The 22,814-nt window shown below is 43.8% G+C and overlaps 1 protein-coding gene across 2 annotated transcripts in view; it reads right to left on the bottom strand.

Annotated features, from left to right (window-relative positions):
- Positions 1–487: 487 nt before the first annotated feature.
- fbxl7 (F-box and leucine-rich repeat protein 7) overlaps positions 488–22,814 on the bottom strand; it is a 337,989-nt gene continuing 315,662 nt past the window's right edge. For both annotated transcript variants that reach the window (XM_043689677.2, XM_043689676.2), the window contains exons 3-4: positions 12,958–13,569; positions 488–1,724 (exon numbers count right to left, since the gene is read on the bottom strand). In XM_043689677.2, the coding sequence (XP_043545612.1) occupies positions 988–1,724; positions 12,958–13,569 (1,349 nt within the window). In that variant the 3' untranslated portion in view covers positions 488–987. The remainder of the gene's footprint in view (positions 1,725–12,957; positions 13,570–22,814) is intronic.

Genomic DNA, 22,814 nt, shown 5'->3' with positions numbered 1-22,814 from the left:
AGGCAGCAGTGCTAACCACTGTGCCACCGTGCCGCCCACGAAAATGCCAAATTTATTGCTGAATAAGCTATTTTCATGCTGGACCAAGGCCAACTTATTCATGAGTGTAGAGCTGGAAAAGCACAGGTCAGGCAGCATCACAGGATCAAGAGAATCGACATTTCGGGCATAAGTCCTTCGTCGATTCTCCTGCTCCTCGGATGCTGCCCGACCTGCTGTGCTTTTCCAGCACCCCACTCCCGACTCTGAGCTCCAGGATCTGCAGTCTTCACTTTCTCCAACTTATTAATAGGTTGGAATTCATTTCAATAAACTCCAGAGAGATTTTTACCTATCAGACAAGACTGCATTCAAACCCAGGTCAGCGGTGAAAAGGTCATCATCTCCTGCATTAGCCCTTTGTCCCTCAGCCAATAGCACAGCATGTCGGGGATAAGATACAGCTGATGGTAAAGGTATTAGATGCAATAAATGCTTTACTTTCTAGTTAGGATTATTACATTTCTTTTTTATTAATTAAATGAAATAAAAACATGGAAATGCAATGTTACTCAGAATCTTCATGTTATAATAAACAAAGTGATGGCATCCCTCCCCATCAGGATCTAATATTATGATGGGATGTCAAGTAAAACATAGTGCTCCATTTTAAGAAAATTGAAAAGCAGGAGGCAAGTGGTGCACTGAACTTTCTTCATTTTCATTCCCAGTGGCTGTTTTAAGTAATAATATGAAATTGATAAATTATTCCAGCAACTTAAAAAGTTTGAATGTGTTTAGTTTGTGCCTCTGGATACTGGTTCATTCAAAAATGTGCACATCGTACTGGGAAAAAAATATTTTCATTACCATGACTTTGTCATAATAGGGTAATAATTTTACATTGTGGAAGTGAACTAAATATTTGAATTGAGGAGAAGGAAAAGGACATAAAATCTATCTTTACAATCGATGGTCTGTTCTATTTCATTCATTGAACATTTTATGTCAGAAAAAGGATGGATTGGTGTGTTCTATAATGCATCGTTTGCAATGGCGTTTGACAAATCGCAGTGCCTCAACAGAGATGTCACAGTCTTGTACATTTAACATCTGAAGCTCAAAGCAGTTAGCGGCGACAATCTTTAAACCGCGGCCAGTGATGCTTTCGCAGGACTTAAGGCTCAGCCGCTTCAGGTTGTAACAGTTCAACGCTAAAAACTCCATGCCTGCATCGGAAACTAACGGACACTTCCCAATATCCAGGGACTTCAGTTTTGTGCAATTTTTGGCAAGGTACTCAATTCCATGGTCAGTTATTCCTTCACAACCCCGAGCGTTCAGATAACGCAGTTTGCTGCAATACTTGGCAATGTAACGGATACCCACGTCTGTGATCCGGCCACAGTGAGCAATGCTGAGATACTTCAGATTTGCTTCCAATTTTGCCACCTCTCTCATCCCAAAATCGCTCACTGCACGGCAGTCACTGACACTGAGTTCTTTGATTGTTGTGCAATAAAGCATCAGGTAGCGGAGGCCCTCATCTGTGACACGTATACACCTCCGCAGGTAGAGGTGGGTCAGCTGGGTGCAGTGAGCTGCAATTGTATGCAACCCTTCGTCTTCAAGTACAAAACAATCTGTCATGTTCAGGTAGCGTATGGAGATTTGTTTTCCATGAAGTGGAGAGAGTTTGATGGAAGCTTCCCTTGTCAGACTAATGCAGGTTATCTTGGAACAACCTAGACAAAATATAGAAAACAATGTTTTAAACCATTAGAACATAGCATCGCAGTACAGGCCCTTCGGCCCTCGACATTGTGCCGACTTGTGAAACTAATCTGATGCCCATCTAACCTACACCATTCCATTATTACCCATATTTATGTCCAATGCCCATTTAAATGCCCTTAATGTCGGTGAGTCTACTACTGTTGCAGACAGGCCGTTTCACATCCCAACTGCTCTGAGTAAAGAAACTACCCTTGATTTTTTTTTCTCTTTTTTCTTGAACAGGATAACTGACTCTCCTGTTTCTTTTTTTTAATGCTGGCCCAGCTCCCTCAAAGCCAGCTCTCAGGGTGTCACACTGCCTGACACTCCTTTTTTAATATTTTTGTTTTTTTTCTTATTACCCCCGCACTACTGCCTAACTGCGGTAGTGCTTATATTTTCCCCAGCAGCCATGTTGTGTGTGTGCAGGTGTGAGAAACTACTCTTGATATCTGTCCTAAATCTATCATTTCTCAATTTAAAGCTATGCTCCCTTGTGTTAGCCATCACCATCCGAGGAAAAAGGCCCTCACTGTCCACCCTATCTAATTCTCTGATTATCTTATATGTCTCCAATCATACCAGTGAAGGCCTTTCCAGATATTATTACATAAAAATTATTTACATTATACAGCCTGTTCACCTAGCCATTTATGCTTGACTTGAGCCCACTTCCATCTTTCCTTTCCTAATCTTATTGGGCCTATCCTCCATTTGCTTATCATGCCTTCTCTTAAATGCATCTATGCTACCTGCCTGAACCAATCCCTATGGTAGAGAGTCACACATTTTCACCATTCTTTTGGGGTGTGGGGAGAGAAAGTTTATTCTGAGTTACCTATTTGATTTCATGGTTACTAGCTTATAATAATAGCCTCTTTTTCTAATCCTTCTCATCATTGGAAATGTTCCCGTTGTGTCTACTCTATCAAGATATCTCAAAAACCTCCATTTGGTCACCCCTGTTTTCAACAAGAAAGTGCCCTAAGATGTTTATCCTTTCTTATTATCATCCTCTTAAATCTTTTTGTACTTACTTAACTCTTTGTCTCTTTTTCATAATAAGGCAACCACAATTCTTTGCCTGTGGCTCATACAAGGTCTGATACTAGATTAGAGTAACTTTTCTGCTTTATAATGCTATACCTCTGAAAATAAAGACTAAAGGTTTGTTTCATATGTTATGGCTTTATTTATCTCCTTCTATCAATTCTTGTATTTGAATTCAGGTTTTGTTTCTCCTCTACTTTTTACTTTCCAAGTAAAATGTATTCTTGCTTTTCTCACAAAATTCAATACATCACATTTACCTGCCTTGAAATTCATTTGCCAACTACAGTATGTGCTCATCCTGCAAGTTTATTGATGTGTTCATGTGTTTGTTTGCAGTTCTCCTCAGTACTGACTTCCCAACAAATTTGTTGTCATGTAAAATTTCAGAAAATATGTTTTTGATTCCCAAATTTGACCTTTTGGAGTTCTGCAGCACAGATAAAGGTCCTTTGGCCCATCAAGTCTGCGCTAGCCAAAACAACCACCTAACTATTCTAATCCGATTTTCCTGCACTTGCCCCATGGCCTTGCATTCATGGGTAAAAGTTATGCATCCGTGAGTTTTAACCTACTTTTAAACGAGCTCCCCACTCTCAAATTGCATCTTTCGCGGGGGTTCTCTGGAATGGACTATAATTTAATTAGTTCAAAGTGACTGATTCTATTCTTACCTATGTATTTGTGGCCAAAGAATCATTTGAAATGATTTCCCTTCCTTTGCCTGCACCATTACTTCTGGCACTCCTCTAAAGATCAATCCTTCACCTCCTCTTATTTCTCAGCTCCATGCCAACTTTTGGTGAAATCACTGAAAGTATGGCACTGGGTTTCACAGATACGTTGACGACATCCAGTTCTATTTCATTACTACCTCTTGACTTGTCCATTGCAGCTAACTTGTTGTCTGACCTCCAGTACTGAATGAGCAGAAATTCCTGCTCCAAATGTTGTTCCCTATCAATCAATCCATTGCATGGAACCAGTCCGAGATGAAACCACTATGTGTACAACACTGCTGTCACAGTTGACTTAAAGATGACCTCCTGACCTCATTCATGACATCTCTAATTCTCCCCTTTGTCAACTCCACACTATTGTTCAACTTCATCCCGTCTCAGCTCATCTGCTCCTGAAAAGCAATTTTTTCTGCCCATGTTACTTTTAGACTCGACTATTCAAACAGTCCTGGCTACATTGTACTCTAAATAAAACTGGCACGTGTGAAACTCTGTTACCTGTGTTCATAGCTGAAAGCAAACCCCAGCACTGTATCATCCATATTGATTTCCAGTCAAGCAATACCTTGATTTTAAAATTCTCTTCACCCTGCCCTATCCTGTACTGTAATCTCCAACATCACAATTCTCCAGGATATGTGGACCCCTCTCATTCTGGCCTCTTGTGTACTCTCAATCATAAAGAGTCCACCATTAGTGACTGTGCCTTCAGTAATCCAGGCCGCAAGCTCTACAGTTCCCATACTATATTTCTCTACCCATATTGTTGTCCTCCTTAATAAGGGTGCTGTGCCCTTGGCGAGAATACTCACTGTCAAGTACTAGGACACTATTCTGTGCCAAATATGTTAACTGGCAGTAAAAGGATAAGTTACTGCTTCCTGGGATAAGGGCTTCTCATATAATTGAGCTATCATAAAATGTATTTACTGCCCATCTGTAATTGCTCTTGAGAAGGTGGTGATGGTAAGCTGCCTTCTTGAAGCCAGTCCATATTATGTTGGGAGGCCCACAGCACTGTTAGGGAGTGAGTTCTAGAATATTGATCCATTGACAGAGTTGGAATGGCAATATTGTTTTCAGTCAGCTTGGCTTCAGTGAGTTCTCAGATTCACCTAAATGGCCATGCCCATTGCTGAACATCACCTCCTTGTCCCACCTCCTTGACACTTGGTGCAGCAATGCTGGCCGCTGACTGGCCAGAGGTTCTACGAGGTGCGTGTTTCACATTGCTCTTGGTGTCCTGGTTCACAAATTAAAACAAGGCAAGCTGGCTAAGTGACAGTGTCTGCGGGACTGGACACCCAGCTTCTGTACAAAATCCAGACCCTTCTCCTTGACCATTAAGGATGCTTTATAAATATATTGTTGTCACATAGTTGGATTTGTCGACAACATGGGGTTTATTGTCAATGAATTTGATGAGTTTATTCAATACTTTTCTTTAAATGCAGTTTCATAATTTCCAAACTTTTCTTCCAATGTCATGTCAATCTCATCTATTTCTCTGTTCCTTGATAATTCAAGTTTATTATTCTCCTCGTTGTCTATATAGAGAAAGGCCCTTTGACCCATCGTATCTGCGCCAGTCAAAAATAACTACATGACTATTCTAATCACATTTTCAATCACTTGGCCTTCATTTGCCTTGGCATTGCAAATGCATATCTAAATACTTAAATGTTATGAGGGTTACTGCCTCTACCAAGCCCATAGAGAGTAAGCTCTAGATTCTCACCACCCTTTGGTTAAAGAGAGTTTTTGTCACATCACCTCTGAACTTTCTGCACCTTGCTTTAAAATCTATGTCCTCTGGTCACCGATTATTCCATTAAGGGGAAAGCTATCTTTCCGTTTTCCATGCCCTTCAGAATTTCATACATCTCAACCATATCGCCTCTGCTCTAAGGAAAACAGCCCCAGTTTGTCCAACCTCTCACCCTAAACCTATGCCCTCTAGTTCTGGACTCCCCCACCTCAAGGAAAATACCTTGTCTATTTACCCTGTCCATTCCCCTTATGATTTTATAAACCTCTATGAGGTAACCCCTCAGCCTTCGACGCTCCAAGGAAATTATCCCCAACCTATTCCTGTAGCTCAAACCCTCCAACCCTGGCAACATCCACTGAAATTCTCCAGCCCAGGCAACTTCCTGATTAATCTCCTTTGCACTCTCTCCAGTGCTATCACACCCCTCCTATAATATGGAATCCAGAATTGCACACAATGCTATAGCTGTGGCCTAACCAACATTTTATACAGATCCAGCATAACCTCCCTGCTCTTAAACTCTATGCTATATGTTTTCTTAACCATTTTATCCAGCAGCCCTCATATCTTAAGGGATTAATGTGCATGAACACCAAAGGTTTTCTGATTCTCAGTGCTTCCTGGGGTCTTACCATTAATGATGTATTCCCTTGCCTTGTTCGTCCTGCCCAGCTGCATTTTTGAATTGAATTCCATTTGCTACTGATGAGCCTGTCTACATCCTCTTGTAGTCTTAAGATATCTTTCTCACTATTTACCACCCCACCAATTTTTGTATCATCTGAAAACTTACTGATCAACTCTGCTACATTCAAGACAAAATTTATATATGCCACAGACACTGATGCTTTTGGGAGCCCCATTGGACACAGGTTTCCAGTCGGAAAAATACCCATCAACTACAAGCCTCTGCTTCCTGCTACTCACTCCAATTTGCCAAAATTCCTTGGATCCCATGGACTCTTACCTTTGCATTCAGACTCCCATGTGGGATCTTATCAAAACCCTTGCTGAGGTCAAGCAGAATATATCAAAATGCCATCATCTTTGGTCTCCTTCCTATCGGAAAGATGTTGTGAAACTTGAAACGGTTCAGAAAAGGTTTACAAGGATGTTGCCAGGGTTGGAGGGTTTGAGCTACAGGAATAGGTTGGGGATAATTTCCTTGGAGCGTCGAAGGCTGAGGGGTTACCTCATAGAGGTTTATAAAATCATAAGGGGAATGGACAGGGTAAATAGACAAGGTATTTTCCTTGAGGTGGGGGAGTCCAGAACTAGAGGGCATAGGTTTAGGGTGAGAGGGGAAAGACATAAAAGAGACCTAAGGGGCAACTCTTTCATGCAGAGGGTGGTACGTGTGTGGAATGAGCTGCCAGAGGAAGTGGTGGAGGCTAGTATGATTGCAACATTTAAAAAGCATCTGGATGGGTATATGAATAGGAAGGGTTTGGAGGGAAATGGGCTGGGTGCTGGCAGGTGGGATTAGATTGGGTTAGGATATCTGGTCGGCGTGGACGAGTTGGACCAAAGGGTCTGTTTCTGTGCTGTACATCTCTATGACTTTATGACTCTACACACCTGGTCACCTTTTCGAAAACTTCAGTCAAGCTGGCCAGATATGCTGTCCCCTTAATAAAACCATGCTGACTGCACTTAATCCCTGTCTCTCCAAATGCAGATCAATTTAGTCCCTGAGAATTGCTTCAAACTGTTGCTCTACCACCAGACTGACCAGAATAACAGATTCTGGATTAGTGGTGCTGGAAGAGCACAGCAGTTCAGGCAGCATCCAAGGAGCTTCGAAATCGACGTTTCGGGCAAAAGCCCTTCATCAGGAATAAAGGCAGTGAGCCTGGAGCATGGAGAAATAAGCTAGAGGTGGGTGGTGGAGAGATAAGCTAGAGGACGGTGGTGGAGAGATAAGCTAGAGGAGGGTGGAGTACCATGATGGCTGTCTCCAGTCCTCCGGCAATTCTCCTGTGACCAGAGATCAATTGAAAATCTTTGGAAGTACCCTTGCTCTTTCCTCACTCAACAACTTGTGATACATTTCACCTAGCCCTGGAGATGTATTTACTTTTAAGCATGTAAAACACACTAAACCTCCTCGCGATGCTAATTTCTTTAATTGTATCAGAAACCTTCTCCCTGCTTTCTATACCCAAATCGTCCCTGTCATCACTGAACACCGACATTTACAACACAACCATTATCACCCAGCTCCACGCACTGTAGACTTTAATGGGCCCTACTCTTTTGCTTGTTACTCTTGTACCCTTAATTTACCTGTAAAACAACATAGGATGGTCCTTTATTTTACCTGCCAATATCCTTTTGTATCCTCTTTTGGCTTTCTCAATCTCCCTTTTAAGTTCTCTCTTGCACATTCTATACTACTCAAGAGCTTCTGCTAGTTTGAGCCATAAACCTCTACTTCTTTCTGAATCCAATGCTGTGTATCTCTTGATATCCCTGGTTTCACAGGATTTGATGGTCCCACCTGTTTTCTTTATTGGAATATGTTGGTCCTGTACATAGAGTCAGAGTCATAGAGATGTACAGCACAGACGCAGACCCTGCGGTTCAACTCATCCATGCCAACCAGATATCGCAAATGGCCCTTTATTTTCATTCTTTCCTTCTGAGACTTATTTACCTGAAAGTATCTTCCCCTTGTTCACTCTCAGCAAATCATATCTGACCTTATTAAAATGATCTTTCCCCCAGTTGAGAGCTTTGATTTCAGACCCATCCTCGTCCTTTCCCATAATAATCTTAAATCTTACAGTATTATGGTTGCAGTCTATAAAATGCTCAACCATTTGCACAGGTTTATTACTGAAAATTAAGTCCAGGACTACTCCCTCTCTTTGTTGGGCCTTCAACGTAAAAAGCCCTCCTGGAAGCATCTTAAGAATTCCGCTCCCTCCAAATCTTTCACACAATGTCTACCCCCGTTAATGCTAAGGAAAATGAAATCCCCTATTCTCACTACCCTATTACTTACACACTTGCCTGAAATTTGCCTACAAATCTGCTCTTCTATTTCTCTCAGACTGTTACAGGTTCCATCTATCCTTTTTGCTGCAATAGATTCCCTGATCAAAAGTGGAGCACCTCTTCCTCTTTTACTGCCTTTCCTGTCGCAATTAAAGACCCCGTATCCTGGAATATTGAGATGCCAATCCTGTCCCTCTTTCATCCATGTCTCAGTGACAGCAATGGTATTATACCCACCCATTTTACACTGTGCCCTCAACCATATGCCTTACTCATCAGACTCCTAGCATTAAAGCAAGTGCCATCCAACCTTGTCAAACCCACTTGTTCCTTAAATCAGCCTATAATGTTCCATGCCTTCCTGACTCACTTGCTGTCATTTCTAATTTTAGCCATTTATATCCCACTGCTGAACATTTTTTAAAAAGCATGAACCGACTAACACAACACTTCGCTGTGATGTCACTGTTTCGATTTGTTTTCTCAAATAATGGATCACTAATGCTACAGCTGGTAAACCAGGAACCCTTTTTCCAACTCAGTTGAAGCTGAAGAATATAACCTTACAACCTACAAACACTGATCAGGATCTTGCAAAATATGCAAAAAAAAATGGAATCTCTTCTCATGTGCACTGAATCCCCATGGTACTTAACACACACTCACTTGGGCAGTACTCTAATGTGCCTTGTCCCATATGCTCATGCAAAGCACACTGTTTGTGCTCTTTTAATGATCCCTTTTATTAAATAAAGCTGGAGTGAATTAAAGTGACTCTTTCATTGAACACAGAGGCACAGATTTTGAGGTGACTTCAGGATTCAAAAAAATGATGCCGGTCAAGGGGAAGCAGCTGATTGGGTTAATAAGGCTGGGTGAGTATACCATTTTTATTGCTTGTAGTTTGTAAGGCCTTTACCTTGGGTTTATAGTTTGTAAGGGCAATAGTGCAGAGGTCCAAACAAGAAGGGCACTAAAGTAATTTGAGGGCAATTTAAGGGTTTGATTTAAGTGGATAGAGAGCTTGAGGCCATGGTGAGCTCTTCCAGCTCTATGTGGGAAGTCGAACACAGTTCTAATGCCTGGGTTTCTCTAGCTGCAACGCCTGAAAACCTGAGTTAGGAGCTGGAATGGTAGCTGGGGACAGTGTGGAACATTTGCAAGGCTGGGAGTATCATGGATAGTATGTGTAAAGAGGTGGTTGCAAGTGAAGATTCCACAGGCAGGGAGGGAATGATGACCACCAGACAGGCTCACTGCTGCCTCACATTGCCAGGAATCCGGGTTCGATTCCAGCCTCGGTCGACTGTCTGTGTAGGGTATGTATATTCTCCCCGTGCCTGTGTGGGTTTCCTCCGGATGCGCCAGTTTCCTCCCACAATCCAAAGAAGTGCAGGTTAGGTGAATTGGCCATGCTAAATTGCCCATAGTGTTCAGGGATATGTAGGTACGGGCATTAGTCAGGGGGAAATATAGGGTAATAAGATTGGGGAATGGGTCTGAGTGGGTTATTCTCCAGAGAATTGGAGTGAAGTTGCGGCTCCAAAGGCGTCCACACTTTCAGGATTCTAGACAGAGAAAAGGGACAAGACGGGCAGTGCAGGTGTCCTCTATGACCATTTCCTTGCAGAATAGTTTTGGATACTTTTGTGGGAACACAGGGAGCAGCATCATTAAAAAGTAGGACCATAAAAGGTAGCCATCTCAGGATACCAGTGGCTTCCATTAGACAGAGTAGAAACAGAAGGATATGGCAGTTAAAACTACGAGGGATATTAATAGGGCAGACAGGAAATACTCCCCTTGGTGGAGGGATCAATGACCAGAAGGCATAGATTTCAGGTAAGGGGCAAAAGGTTTAAAGGAGTTGTGAAAGAAAACCTTTTTTTATCCAGAGGGTGATGGGAATCTGGAACTCACTGCCCAGATGTGCATTGGTAGTGCCAAGTCATGTAAAGGCTATGGACCAAGAGCTGGAAAATGGGATTAGAATGGTTAGATGGTTGTTTTTTACTGCTGCAGACTTGATGGAATATCCTATCCACAATTTGGCCAAATACTGCTTCATCACACCAATCTCAAACATTAGCACAGTGACATCGTTGACAGTGCTATCAAGGAAGACTTACTTGCCAATAGCTAGCCAATGTAAACATTGGTCCCCTAGAGACAGAGAGAGGAGAAGGAAAATGATGAAATGGCAAAAATGTAGAATAAATATTTGTCTCTGCTTTCAGATCGAAAGATACAAATTACACCCAATGCTCCTCAGTGACTGCAAAGCCCATCTCCAGGCCAACTGGGGCTGACATTTGAAAATGGCACTCTGTTAATAATGTGGATTGAGACCCAGAAATATTTTAGATGTTAGTTTCCTATCTCTGGAATGAAATTTTGGCCCGAGTGTTCTGTACCCTCAAACATTTCTATGTTTTACTTTTTGTTTCTACTCTTTTGATGCAACAATAAAAAAGAAATCAAAATCCTCGAGCAATATAAAGGGAACACAGAAGAACCTCGATTATCCGAATGACACAGACGGGGAGTATTTTGTTCGGATAACACAGTTTAGCCGAGTATGCAATCTTGTTCGGATAATCAGAAATTCGGATAATTGATGTTCGGATAATCGAGGTTTCTCTGGATTGGGAATTTCCACAAGCTGATATCAAGACAATTGAGCAAAATTTTAATGCCATTGTCCACAGGATACTGGTCTATCTAAAATGCCAGGAGGAACTCACTGTTCCAGGTCCCCCATGCTGTGGAGGTTTAATTCCATGGCACGTTCCTTGTTCAGGGGCCCAGTTTGATTGACAACTAGGCCTTCGGGTTGGACAGGAGGTTAGCCCCTGATGACAGCACTAGGTAGAGCAGTGATTTGATCAGGGATGGGACTGCATCTAAAGAGAAAATGCATCATTGTTGTAATATTGCTAGCTGAACAAAAAAGACAGATGATACTCCCTATCTGGAGTTGGTTAGCTCGGGTGACCAAATAGCTGATTTACAATGCAGAGTGATGCCAACAGCAAGGGTTCAATTCCTATACCAGCTGAGATCACCATGAAATCTGTACCTTCTCAACTTCACCTCTCACCTGAGAGGTGGTGACCCCTCGGGATAGTCAACATGACTTTGTCCATGGGAGATCATGCCTCACTAACTTAATTGAGCTTTTTGATGTAACAAAAAGGAGTGGATATGATCAATATAGACTTCAGTAGGGTGTTCAAAAAGGTTCTGCATGGTAGACTGGTTAGCAAGTGTTGGATCACATGGAATACAGGGAGAACCAGCTATTTGGATATAGAACTGACTCAAAGGTAGAAGACAAAGGGTGTGGTGGAGGGTTGCTTTTCAGATTGGAGGCCTGTGACCAGCAGCGTGCCACAAGGATTGGTGCTAGGTCCATGGCTTTTCATCATAAATTATTTGGATGTGAACACAGGAGGTATGGTTAGTAAGTTTGCAGATTACACCAAAATTGCTGGTGTAGTGGACAGCAAAGATGATTACCTCAGAATACAAAGGGACCTAGATCAGATGGGCTGAGGAATGGCAGATGGAGTTGAATGCGAGGTGCTGCATTTTGGAAAGGCAAATCAGGCAGGACTTATACACTTAATGGTTAGGTCCTGGGGAGTGTTGCTGAACAAAGAGACCTTGGAGTGCAGGTTCATAGTTCCTGGAAAGTGAAGTCGCAGGTTGACAGGACAGGATTCAGAAATGCTTGAGAATTTGAACTTTAGGGAAAGGCTTAATAGGCTGATATTTTCCTTAGAGCATTGGAGGCTGAGGGGTGATGCGGGGCATAGATGGGCTGAATAGCCAAGGCTCTTTGCCCAGGGGAGCAGAGTTCAAAATTAGATTAGATTAGATGATTAGATTCCCTACTGTGTGGAAACAGGCCCTTCCGCCCGACAAGTCCATGCTGACCCTCCGAAGAGTAACCCACCCAGACACATTTCCCTCCGACTAAAGTACTTAACACTATGGGCAATTTAGCATGGCCAATTCACCTAACCTGCACATCTTTGGAGTGTGAGAGGAAACCGGAGCACCCGGAGGAAACCCACTCAGACACGGGGAGAATGTGCAAACTCCACACAGACAGTCGCCCAAGGCTGGAATCGAACCTGGCACCCTGGTGCTGTGAGGCAGCAGTGCTAACCACTGAGTCACTGTGCATAGGTTTAAGGTGAGAGGGGGAATATTTAAAAGGGACCTAAGGGGTAACTTTTTCACACAGAGGGTGGTGCGTGTATGCAATGAGCCGCCAGAGGAAGTGATGGAAACTGGTGTAAGTACAACATTTAAAAAGCATCTGGAGGGTATATGAATAGGAAGGGTTTTGAGGGATATGGGCCGGGTGCTGTTAAATGGAACTAGATTAACATAGGGTCTCTGGTGGCATGGATGAGTTGGACCGAAGGGTCTGTTTCCGTGCTGTATATCTCTATGACTCTATAACAAGTCTCTCTCTCTCTAATGACAGAACAGCCTCTGGTCCTTCAGGACTTTTACTTTAAATATAGTCTGACAGACGTTTGAACCTCTACCTTCTGGCTAAGAGTCAAACCTTGAGGTAATAGGGCTACTGCCAACTATAGTCAAGGATCCTTCAGTTACTATAGTTACCTGAAACATCCAGGTACTCCAGGTTGGGACACCGTGAAACAACATCGTAGAGGGCTTCATTCGAAATGTTGTAACAACCTGGCACTTCTAGCTGTCGCAGTTCAGGACAGCACTGAGCAATGGTGTAGAGACCCCTGTCTGTAAGCCGCCTGCAGCTTTGAACAATGACCGTTTCCAACATAAGGCACACGTTAGGTGTATCCTGACACAACCTTCGGGTCAGTACCCGGAGAGCTCTGTCCGCATTCATTGTTTCACCTGTCAGACGAATAGTCCTCCACAATCGAGAGTCCCAACACAGATTGTACCAGCGGCGACAAACTCGTGCACATCGGCACAGCTGGTTGGTAGGAAGGTGTGAAAACATCTGGATCAAGGTTTGGTCTGGTAGCTTGTCTATGGGAGCCTGTTCTTTCTGCAGTCTGGACGCTGGCCTGATGGCACACTGGGGTATAAAGAACAGTGGCTGGGAGTGGATCATAGCAGTGGTCTCTCCTGTAATTGAGGAAGATGATGTGGAGGATCCTTGGCCATTTTGAAAAGACTGCGCATTCTGAGGGCAGATCAATGCAGGGCTTGGTGTGCTCAACGTCCGCATACTCAAGTCTGAATCTGGAATACATGCAGAAAACCTGTATTAGTGAACAATAAAATTGGAATTACTCTAATTCCAGAGTGCCAGCTCTACCAGCATAACCTCTTGACAATAGTGTTCTCTCTATCTCATGTATTTACCTACTTTCCTCTTACATAAATCATCATATGAATAATCATTAGGTGTATGTGTAAATTATAAATTTCATTCAACCATTTCTGTGCTTGTACTTTGCTCAAGGGAATGGTATCAGATTTACCACAGGTGAGAGTTCATCTACCTCTGCAGCAAGCATTACTGTTATTCCCTATGCTGCTGCTATGATGTTTTCATGATGTCCTCTGAGATGACTGTGCACGATATATATGTAAGGCAGAACATGATCTTATAGCAACGCCAACACCAAGTACCAAAGATAAAATCATCCACCTTGGCAAGGAAATGAGCAACTTCCACAATTCAAATCATTACTACCACTTCAAATGGATAAGTAGGCAGTGGATAGAAATTATTACAACTTACCCAACGAGACTACCAAGTAAGAGGCACAAGAATGATCCCTCCCAATATGACTTTGCTGTTGGATCCAGATACCACCAGAAGGAAAGCCCCCTTCCCAAAGTGACAGGACTGAGAAGCAACAATTATTGGCAATTCATTGACCCAACTCCCCATTTTTCTGGAGTCAGTTTCATTACTTCCAGTCTAGCACTGGTCCAAGAACTGCAAGTTCACCAGAAGAGGTTGTCAAGGTGCGCAGTTCAAGTAGAAAGTACTACAAGAATAACAACTTAAGATATACCTTAAAAGGAGGAAAAACATAGAAAAGAAGAAAGGTTTATAGAATATAGAATATTATAGCACAGTACAGGCTCTTGATGTTGTGTTGATCCTACACTATTCAATGACCAGTTAAATGCCCTTAAAGTTGGTGAGTCTACTACTGTTGCAGGGAGTGCGTTCCACGCCCCTACTATTCTCTGAGTAAAGAAACTACCTCTGACATCTGTCCTGTATCTATCACCCCTCAATGTAAAGCTATGTCCCCTTATACTAGCCATCACTATCACAGGAAAAAGGCTCTCACTGTTCATCCTAACTAACCCTCTGATAAATGTCTCAATTAAGTCATCTTTCATCCTTCTCTTTAATGAAAACAGCCTCAACTCCCTCAGCTTTTCCTTGTAAGACCTTTTCTCCATACCAGGCAACATCCTTGTAAATCTCCTTTGAACCCTTTCCAATACTTCCACACCCTTCCTGTAATGAGGTGACCTGAACTGTACTCAATACTCCAAGTGTGGCTGCACCAGAACTTTGTACAGCTGCAGCATGACCTTATGGTTCCAAAACTCAATCCCTCTACCAATAAAAACTAACACACTAAATACCGTCTTAACAGCCCTATCAACCTGGGTGGCAACTTTCAGGGATCTATGTCAATGGACATAGAGAGCGCTCTGCTCATCTACACTACCAACAATCTTACCATTAGCCCAGTACTCTTTATGCCTTTTGCTCCTTCCAAAGTGAATCACCTCACACTTTTCCGCATTGAACTCCATTTGTCACCTCTCAGCCCAGCTCTGAAGCTTATTTACATCCCTCTGTAGATGAAGGGATGTAGATAAGCCCTTCTTCATTCCTGAAGAAGGGCTTATGCCCGAAACATCGATTCTCCTGTTCCTTGGATGCTGCCTGACCTGCTGCGCTTTTCCAGCAACACATTTTCAGCTCTACATCTCTCTGTACCCTGCAACATCCTTCAGCACTGTCCACAACTCCACCGACCTTAGTGTCATCCATAAATTTATTAACCCATTCTTCTACGCCCTCATTCAGGTCATTTATATAAATGACAAACAGCGGTGGCCCCAAAACAGATCCTTGCAGTACACCACGAGTAACTGAACTCCAGGATGAATATTTCCCATCAACCATCAGGTAGCCAATTTCTGATTCAACCCACTAAATCACAATCAATTCCAGGCCTCCATATTTTGTGCAATAGCCTATCATAGGGAACCTTATCAAACACCTTACTGAAATCCATATACATCACATCAACCACTTTACCCTCATCCACCTGTTTGGTCAGCTTCTCAAAGAAATTAACAAGGTTTGTGAGGCATGACCTATCCTTCATAAAATCATGTTGACTATTCCTAATCAACTTATTCCTTTCAAGATGATTATAAATCCTATCTCTTATTACCCTTTCCAACACTTTATCCACAACTGAAGTAAGGCTCACTGGTCTATAATTACCAGGGGTGCCTCTATTCCCTTTCTTGAACAAGGGGACAACATTTGCTATCCTCCAGTTTTAGATTAGATTAGATTAGATTACTTACAGTGTGGAAACAGGCCCTTCGGTCCAACAAGTCCACGTCGACCCGCCGAAGCGTAACCCACCCATAACCCTACATTTACCCCTTACCTAACATTACGGGCAATTTAGCATGGCCAATTCACCTGACCTGCACATCTTTGGACTGTGGGAGGAAACCGGAGCACCCGGAGGAAACCCACGCAGACACGGGGAGAACGTGCAAACTCCACACAGTCAGTCGCCTGAGGCGGGAATTGAACGCAGGTCTCTGGCGCTGCGAGGCAGCAGTGCTAACCACTGTACCACCGTGCCGCCCACAAGATTAGGGCCAATCAAGGACAGTAGTGGGAAGTTGTGCATGGAGACCAAGGCACTATTCCTGTAGACAATGACGACATAAAGGTCAAAGCCAAAGGTTATGCAATTTCCTCCCTGGCTTCCCAGAGAATCCTAGGATAAATCCCACCCGGCCCAGGGGACTTATCTATTTTCATACTTTCCAGAATTGCTAACACCTCCTCGTTGTGAACCTCAATCCCATCCACTCTAGTAGCCTGTTCCTCTGTATTCTCCTCGACAACATTGTCTTTTTCCAGTGTGAATGTTGATGAAAAATATTTATTTAGTGCTTCCCCTATCTCCTTGGTCTCCATGCACAACTTCCCACTACTGTCCTTGATTGGCCCTAATCTTACTCTAGTCATCCTTTTATTCCTGATATACCTATAGAAAGCTTTAGGGTTTTCCTTGATCCTATCTGCCAATGACTTCCCATAAGCCCAAATGGCTCTTCTCACCTCTCTCTTTAGGTCTTTCCTGGCTAACTTGTAACTCTCAAGCGCCCTAATTGAGCCTTCACATCTCATCCTAACATAAGCCGCCTTCTTCCTCTTGACAAGAGTTTCAACTTCTTGATAAAGCACAACAGCCTCACTAGACCACTTCCTCCCTGCCCGACAGGTGCATACTTATCAAAGACACGCAGTAGCTATTTCTTGAATAAGCTCCACATTTCAATTGTGCCCATCACCTGCAGTTTCCTTCCCCATCCTATGCATCCTAAATCTTGCCTAATCACATCCTAATTGCCTTTTCCCCAATTTTAACTCTTGCCCTGTGGTATATACCCATCCTCTTTCATCGCTAGCATAACCAAATTGTGGTCACCATCACCAAAGTGCTCACCTACCTCCAAATCTAACACCTGGCCGGGTTCATTACCCAATACCAAATCCAATGTGACCTTGTTGGCCTGTCTACATACTGTGTCAGGAAATCCTCCTACGCACATTGGACAAAAACTGACCCATTTAAAGTACTCAAACTATATTATTTCCAGTCAATATTTGGAAAGTTAAAGTCCCCCATAACAACTAACCTGTTACTTTCGCTCCTATCCAGAATCATCTTTGCAATCCTTTCCTCGATATCTCTGGAACTATTCAGAGGCCTATAGAAAACTCCTAACAGGGTAACCTCTCCTTTCCTGATTCTAACATCAGCCTATACTACATCAATGGACGAGTCCTCAAATGTCCTTTCTGCTACCGTTGTACTGTCCTTGGCCAACAATGCTACACCTCCCCGTCTTTTACCATCTTCTCTGTTCTTACTGAAACATGTAAATCCTGGAACCTGCAACAGCCATTCCTGTCCCTTCTCTATCTATGTCTCCAAAATGGCCACAACATTAAAGTCTCAGGTACCAACCCATGCTGCAAGTTCACCCACCTTATTGCGGATGCTCCTGCATTAAAGACACACATCAAACCACCTTCCTGCACTCTTGCGACCTTGAAACCATATTTCTGACCTCACTACTCTCAGACTCCTGGACACTGGAAGTACAATTTATGTTCCTATCCCCCTGCTGAATTAGTTTAAAACCTCCCAAAGAGCATTATCAAATTTCAAGCCCCCAACCCACACCATTCCCAGGATATTGGTTCCCCTCTGGTTCAGGTGTAGACCATTCCTGTTTGTAGAGGTCCCACCTTCTGCAGAAAGAGCCCCAATTATGCAGGTATCCAAAACCCTCCCTCCTGCATCATCCCTGTAGCCACATGTTCAACTCCTCTCTCTCCCTATGCCTTGCCTCGCTAGCACGTAGCACAGGTAACAAACCAGAGATAACAACTCTGTTTGTTCTAGCTCCATGCTTCCACACTAGCTCCCTGAATTTCTGCCTTTTCCCACCTATGTCATTGGTGCCTATGTGGACCACGACTTGGGGCTGCTCCCCCTCAAGGATCCCGAAAACACAATTAGAGACTTCATTAACCCTGGCCCTGGGAGGCAACACACCAACTGTGAGTCTCTCCCGTTCCCACAGAACCTCCGATCTGTCCCCCTAACTATGGAGTCCCCAATGACTAATGCTCTGCTCTTTTCCCCACTTCCCTTCTGAGCAACAGGGACAGACTCTGTGCCAGACACCTGTACTGCATGGCTTACCCGTGGTAATTTCCACCCCACCCCCCCACCCCCACCAGTATCCAAAACGGTATATGTGTTATTGAGGGGAACGGCCAAAGGGAATCCCTGCACTGTGTGCTGGTTCCCTTTCCATCCCCTGACTGTAACCCATCTACCTTTTTCTTGTACCTGAAGTGTAACTACCTCCCTGAAACTTCTTTCAATAATCCCCTCTGCCTTCCGAATGATCCTAAGTTCATCCAGCTCCAGCTCCAGTTCCGTAACAGTTTTCGAGGAGCTAGCATTGGCTGCGCTTCCCACAGACATAGTCAGCAGGGACACTAGTGGTGACCCTTACCTCCCACATTCTGCAGGAGGAACATTCAACTGCCCTAACCTCCATTCCTACTATTCTCAATTCCCAAAGAGACTATTGAAAATTAAAGAATAAAATAAAACTAGTTACTTTACCAATCCAGTGCACAGAAGTCTTTTTTTAGTTAGAGGAGGAGGATGTGTGGGCGATACCACCTAAGAAGTGTTTCGGGTAATGCAACCGCCCAGATATATTACTTCACTTACTCTGCAGGATTCGGGCAGGTGGTGTCTCAGCAGCCGAAGGAATGGCCACCAATTGTGGAGCCATTAAAATTGGAGCAAATAAAGGCGTTTGAAGTTAATTGGTCATGTAGTTGGAACAAAAAAAAATCATTATGTTGGTAACAATTCTTTACAAATTTCACTATTTCAAATCTTGTAACGGGAAAAACAAAATACAAGCCAAATAAATGCAGATAGTCTATCAGGACAGACAAGGCTGCAATCGGGTTTGGTGGCTGGGTAAAAGGGGACAAAGGTGGGTGAGGGTGTCGCAACTTGAGGAATATGCCCCTGATGTGCACACCTCTGCTTCCTTCCTGCTTTTTAACAAAGTTGGATTAAAACCAACTGCTTAGTCAACTGTGTGATAACATCAGTATTATAATATTTGGGACAGTTGACTTGTTAGTGAGCTCAATTGTCATTTGATTTTTTTTTCCTTTATAAGTGGCAGCTGGGCTGCAATGTTGGCACCAGTCTGCCTACTCTTTTATGGGAAGGGTAGGGTGGCATAAAGTCGGTGGGCTAGCTGCTGGACATATTTTCACATGTCGTTCTGCCTAAAACATGCTATTTTGTGGGTGGGGGAGGTGTATTGCAGCCTAGGAGTACAGGCATTTATTCCTAGAAGAATGCTAGATTATGTGGAGTGGTTAGGTGAATAGGTGATGTGAATCAAAGTTTTAAAAATATTACCGGAAACCGATAGGATATATTGAGACAAAATGTAAATTAAAAACAAACAACTACAGATTCTGGAAATTCATAACAAAAATAGAAATTGCTGGCGAAGCTCAGGTCAGGCAGCATCTGTGGAGGGAAAGCAGAGGTAACACTTTGGATCCATTCAAAAGAAGGGTCCCTGGATCCAAAATGTTAACGCTGCTTTCTCTGCACAGATGCTGCCAGACCTGCTGAATTTCTCCAGCAATTTCTGCTTTTGTTGAGGGAAACTGATTTGATGGGAGGTTTAGGACTGGGAGCTGCAATTAAACACTTTCAAGAGTGAAATAGAGGCTAAAAATGCTAGGAGTATTCCACAGGTCCACAGAGCATTGGTGGAGAGGAATACAGCACTCATGGACTTCAGGTCCCACGGATGGTGGAAACTAGGTATAAAAATACCAAGGCAGCCAGCATGTCAATTTCTTGCCCATGTTCCTGCATTGGCCATTTGTGCTGAAGAGGGTCGCAGAGTTACACACACAGCCAGTCAGGTTGGCCTGGATAGCCTTATTAAGTACATTTAAGTATCTGAATCAGTGCTAATTTCTCAATCCATCAAGGAGAATATTTAATTATATGGAGGCAGGCTTCCAATGGCAAATAAAGAAGGCAGCAGTCTCTCCACCAGGAAGGCTCCCTGTCTTCATTCCTGATGAAGAACTTTTGCCTGAAACATTGATTTTCCTGTTCCTCAGATGCTGCCTGACTGACTATGCTTTTCCAGCACAACTCTAATCTAGACTTTGATCTCCAGCATCTGCAGTACTCACCTTTGCCTAGCATTCTAAATAGGTCTAGAAGCCCTCTCTACCTGTCTGATTGTGTGCTTTCTTTGGAAGGACATCCATTCTATAATCCCATACTCCCAAAACCTTACAGTGATGCCCTGACTGATTTGTTTTTAAAGATGGTGGGAGATTGTGGTCGTTCCCCTCAACAATAAGTATACTGCTTTGGATACTGTTGGGGGGGAATGGCCGAGCAGGGGTAAGCAGTAGTGACCGGGTCTCTGGCACGAGGTCCGGCTCTGAGGCCCAGAAGGGAAAGGGGGAGAGGAGGAGAGCGCTAATTATAGGAGACTCTATAGTCAGAGGGACAGACAGGTGGTTCTATGGACATGGGCGAGACTCTCGGATGGTTTGTTGCCTCCCGGGTGCCAGGATCCGAGACGTCTCGGACCGTGTCTTCAGAATCCTTAAGGGGGAGGATGTGCAGCCAGAATTCGTGGTGCACATTGGCACCAATGACATAGGTAGGAAGAGGGGTGTGGAGGTCATTCAGGAGCTCAGGGAGTTAGGCTGGAAGCTAAAAGCTAGGACGGACAGAGTCGTCATCTCTGAGTTGTTGCTGGTGCCACTTGACAGTGAGGCAAGGAATAGGGAGAGAGTGCAGTTGAACACGTGGCTGCAAGGATGGTGTAGGAGGGAGGACTTCAGGTATTTGGACAATTGGACTGCATCCTGGGGAAGGTGGGACCTGTACAAGCAGGACGGGTTGCACCTGAACCAGAAGGGCACCAAAATCCTCGGGGGTAGGTTTGCTAGCACTCTTCGGGGGGATTTAAACTAATTTGGCAGGGGGATGGGATCCGGACTTGTAGTCCAGCAAGTAGGCTAGCTGTTTGTCAGGATGTCCAAGTATGTAGGGAGCCTGTGGAGAAGGTAGCACTGACAGGGAATACTTGCGGACACAGAGATGGGCTCAAGTGTGTATACTTCAACGCAAGGCGTATCAGAAATAAGGTGGGTGAACTTACGGTGTGGATCGGTACTTGGGACTACGATGTTGTGGCCATCACGGAAACGTGGATAGAAGAGGGACAGGAATGGTTGTTGGAGGTTCCTGGTTACAGATGTTTCAGTAAGATTGAGGGGGGGGGGGTGGCGTTACTAATTAGAAATGGTATAACGGCTGCAGGAAGGCAGTTCGAGGGGGATCTGCCTTTGGAGGCAGTATGGGCTGAAGTCAGAAATAGGAAAAGAGCAGTTACCTTGTTGGGTGTTTCCTATAGGCCCCCCAATAACAGCAGAGATGTGAAGAAACAGATTGGGAAACAGATTTTGGATAGGTGCAGAAGCCACAGGGTAGTAGTCATGGGCGATTTCAACTCTTCACAAATATTGATTGGAAGCTCTTTAGATCAAGTAGATTGGACGGGGCGGTGTTTGTGCAGTATGTCCAGGAAGCTTTTCTAACTCAGTATGTAGATTGTCCGACCAGAGGGGAGGCCATATTGGATTTGGTACTTGGTAACGAATCGGGAAAAGTGATGGGCTTGTTAGTGGTTGAGCATTTTGGTGATGGTGACCACAATTCTGTGACTTTCACCTTGGTTATGGAGAGAGATAGGTGCGTGCAACAGGGTAGGTTTTACAATTGCGGGAAGGGTAAATACGATGCTGCAAGACAGGATCTGAGTAGCATAAATTGGGAGCATAGGCTGTCAGGGAAGGATGTCGTTGAAATGTGGAACTTTTTCAAGGAACAGATACGACGTGTCCTTGATGTGTATGTCAGGCAGGAAAGAGATGGTCGTGTGAGGGAACCTTGGTTGACGAGGGAGGTTGAATGTCTTGTAAGGAGGAAGAAGGAGGCTTACACAAGCTTGAGGAAACAAGGTTCAGACAGAGCGTTGGAGGGATACAGGATAGCCAGGATGGAGCTGAAGAAAGGGATTAGGAGAGCTAAGAGAGGGCATGAAAAATCTATGGCAGGTAGGATCAAGGATAACCCCAAGGCCTTTTATGCGTTATGTGAGAAACATGAGAATGACGAGAACGATCAAGGACAGTAGTGGGAGACTGTGTATTGAGTTGGAAGAGATAGGAGAGGTCTTGAATGAGTACTTTTCTTCAGTATTTACAAATGAGAGGGACTGTATTGTTGAACAAGTATCTCCTCTAGTAAGCTAGAGGAGATACTTGTTAGGAAGGAAGATGTGTTGGGCATTTTGAAAAACTTGAGGATAGACAAGTCCCCTGAGCCTGACGGGATATATCCTAGGATTATGTGGGAAGCAAGAGAGGAAATTGCAGAACCGTTGGCAATGATCTTTTCGTCTTCACCGTGGGGGTGGTGCCAGGGGACTGGAGAGTGGTGAATATTGTGCCCCTGTTCAAAAAAGGGAATAGGGATAACCCCGGGAATTACAGGCCAGTGGTAATTAGGTGGTAGGCAAAGTAATGGAAA

Source organism: Chiloscyllium plagiosum, unplaced genomic scaffold, assembly GCF_037043375.1.
Source record: "Chiloscyllium plagiosum isolate Xiang-an unplaced genomic scaffold, Cpla_swu_hap1 HiC_scaffold_5, whole genome shotgun sequence".
NCBI classification, from domain to species: domain Eukaryota; kingdom Metazoa; phylum Chordata; class Chondrichthyes; order Orectolobiformes; family Hemiscylliidae; genus Chiloscyllium; species Chiloscyllium plagiosum.
The sequence above is the reverse complement of the archived record's forward strand: the minus strand, read 5'-3'. Positions and strand labels throughout refer to the sequence as shown.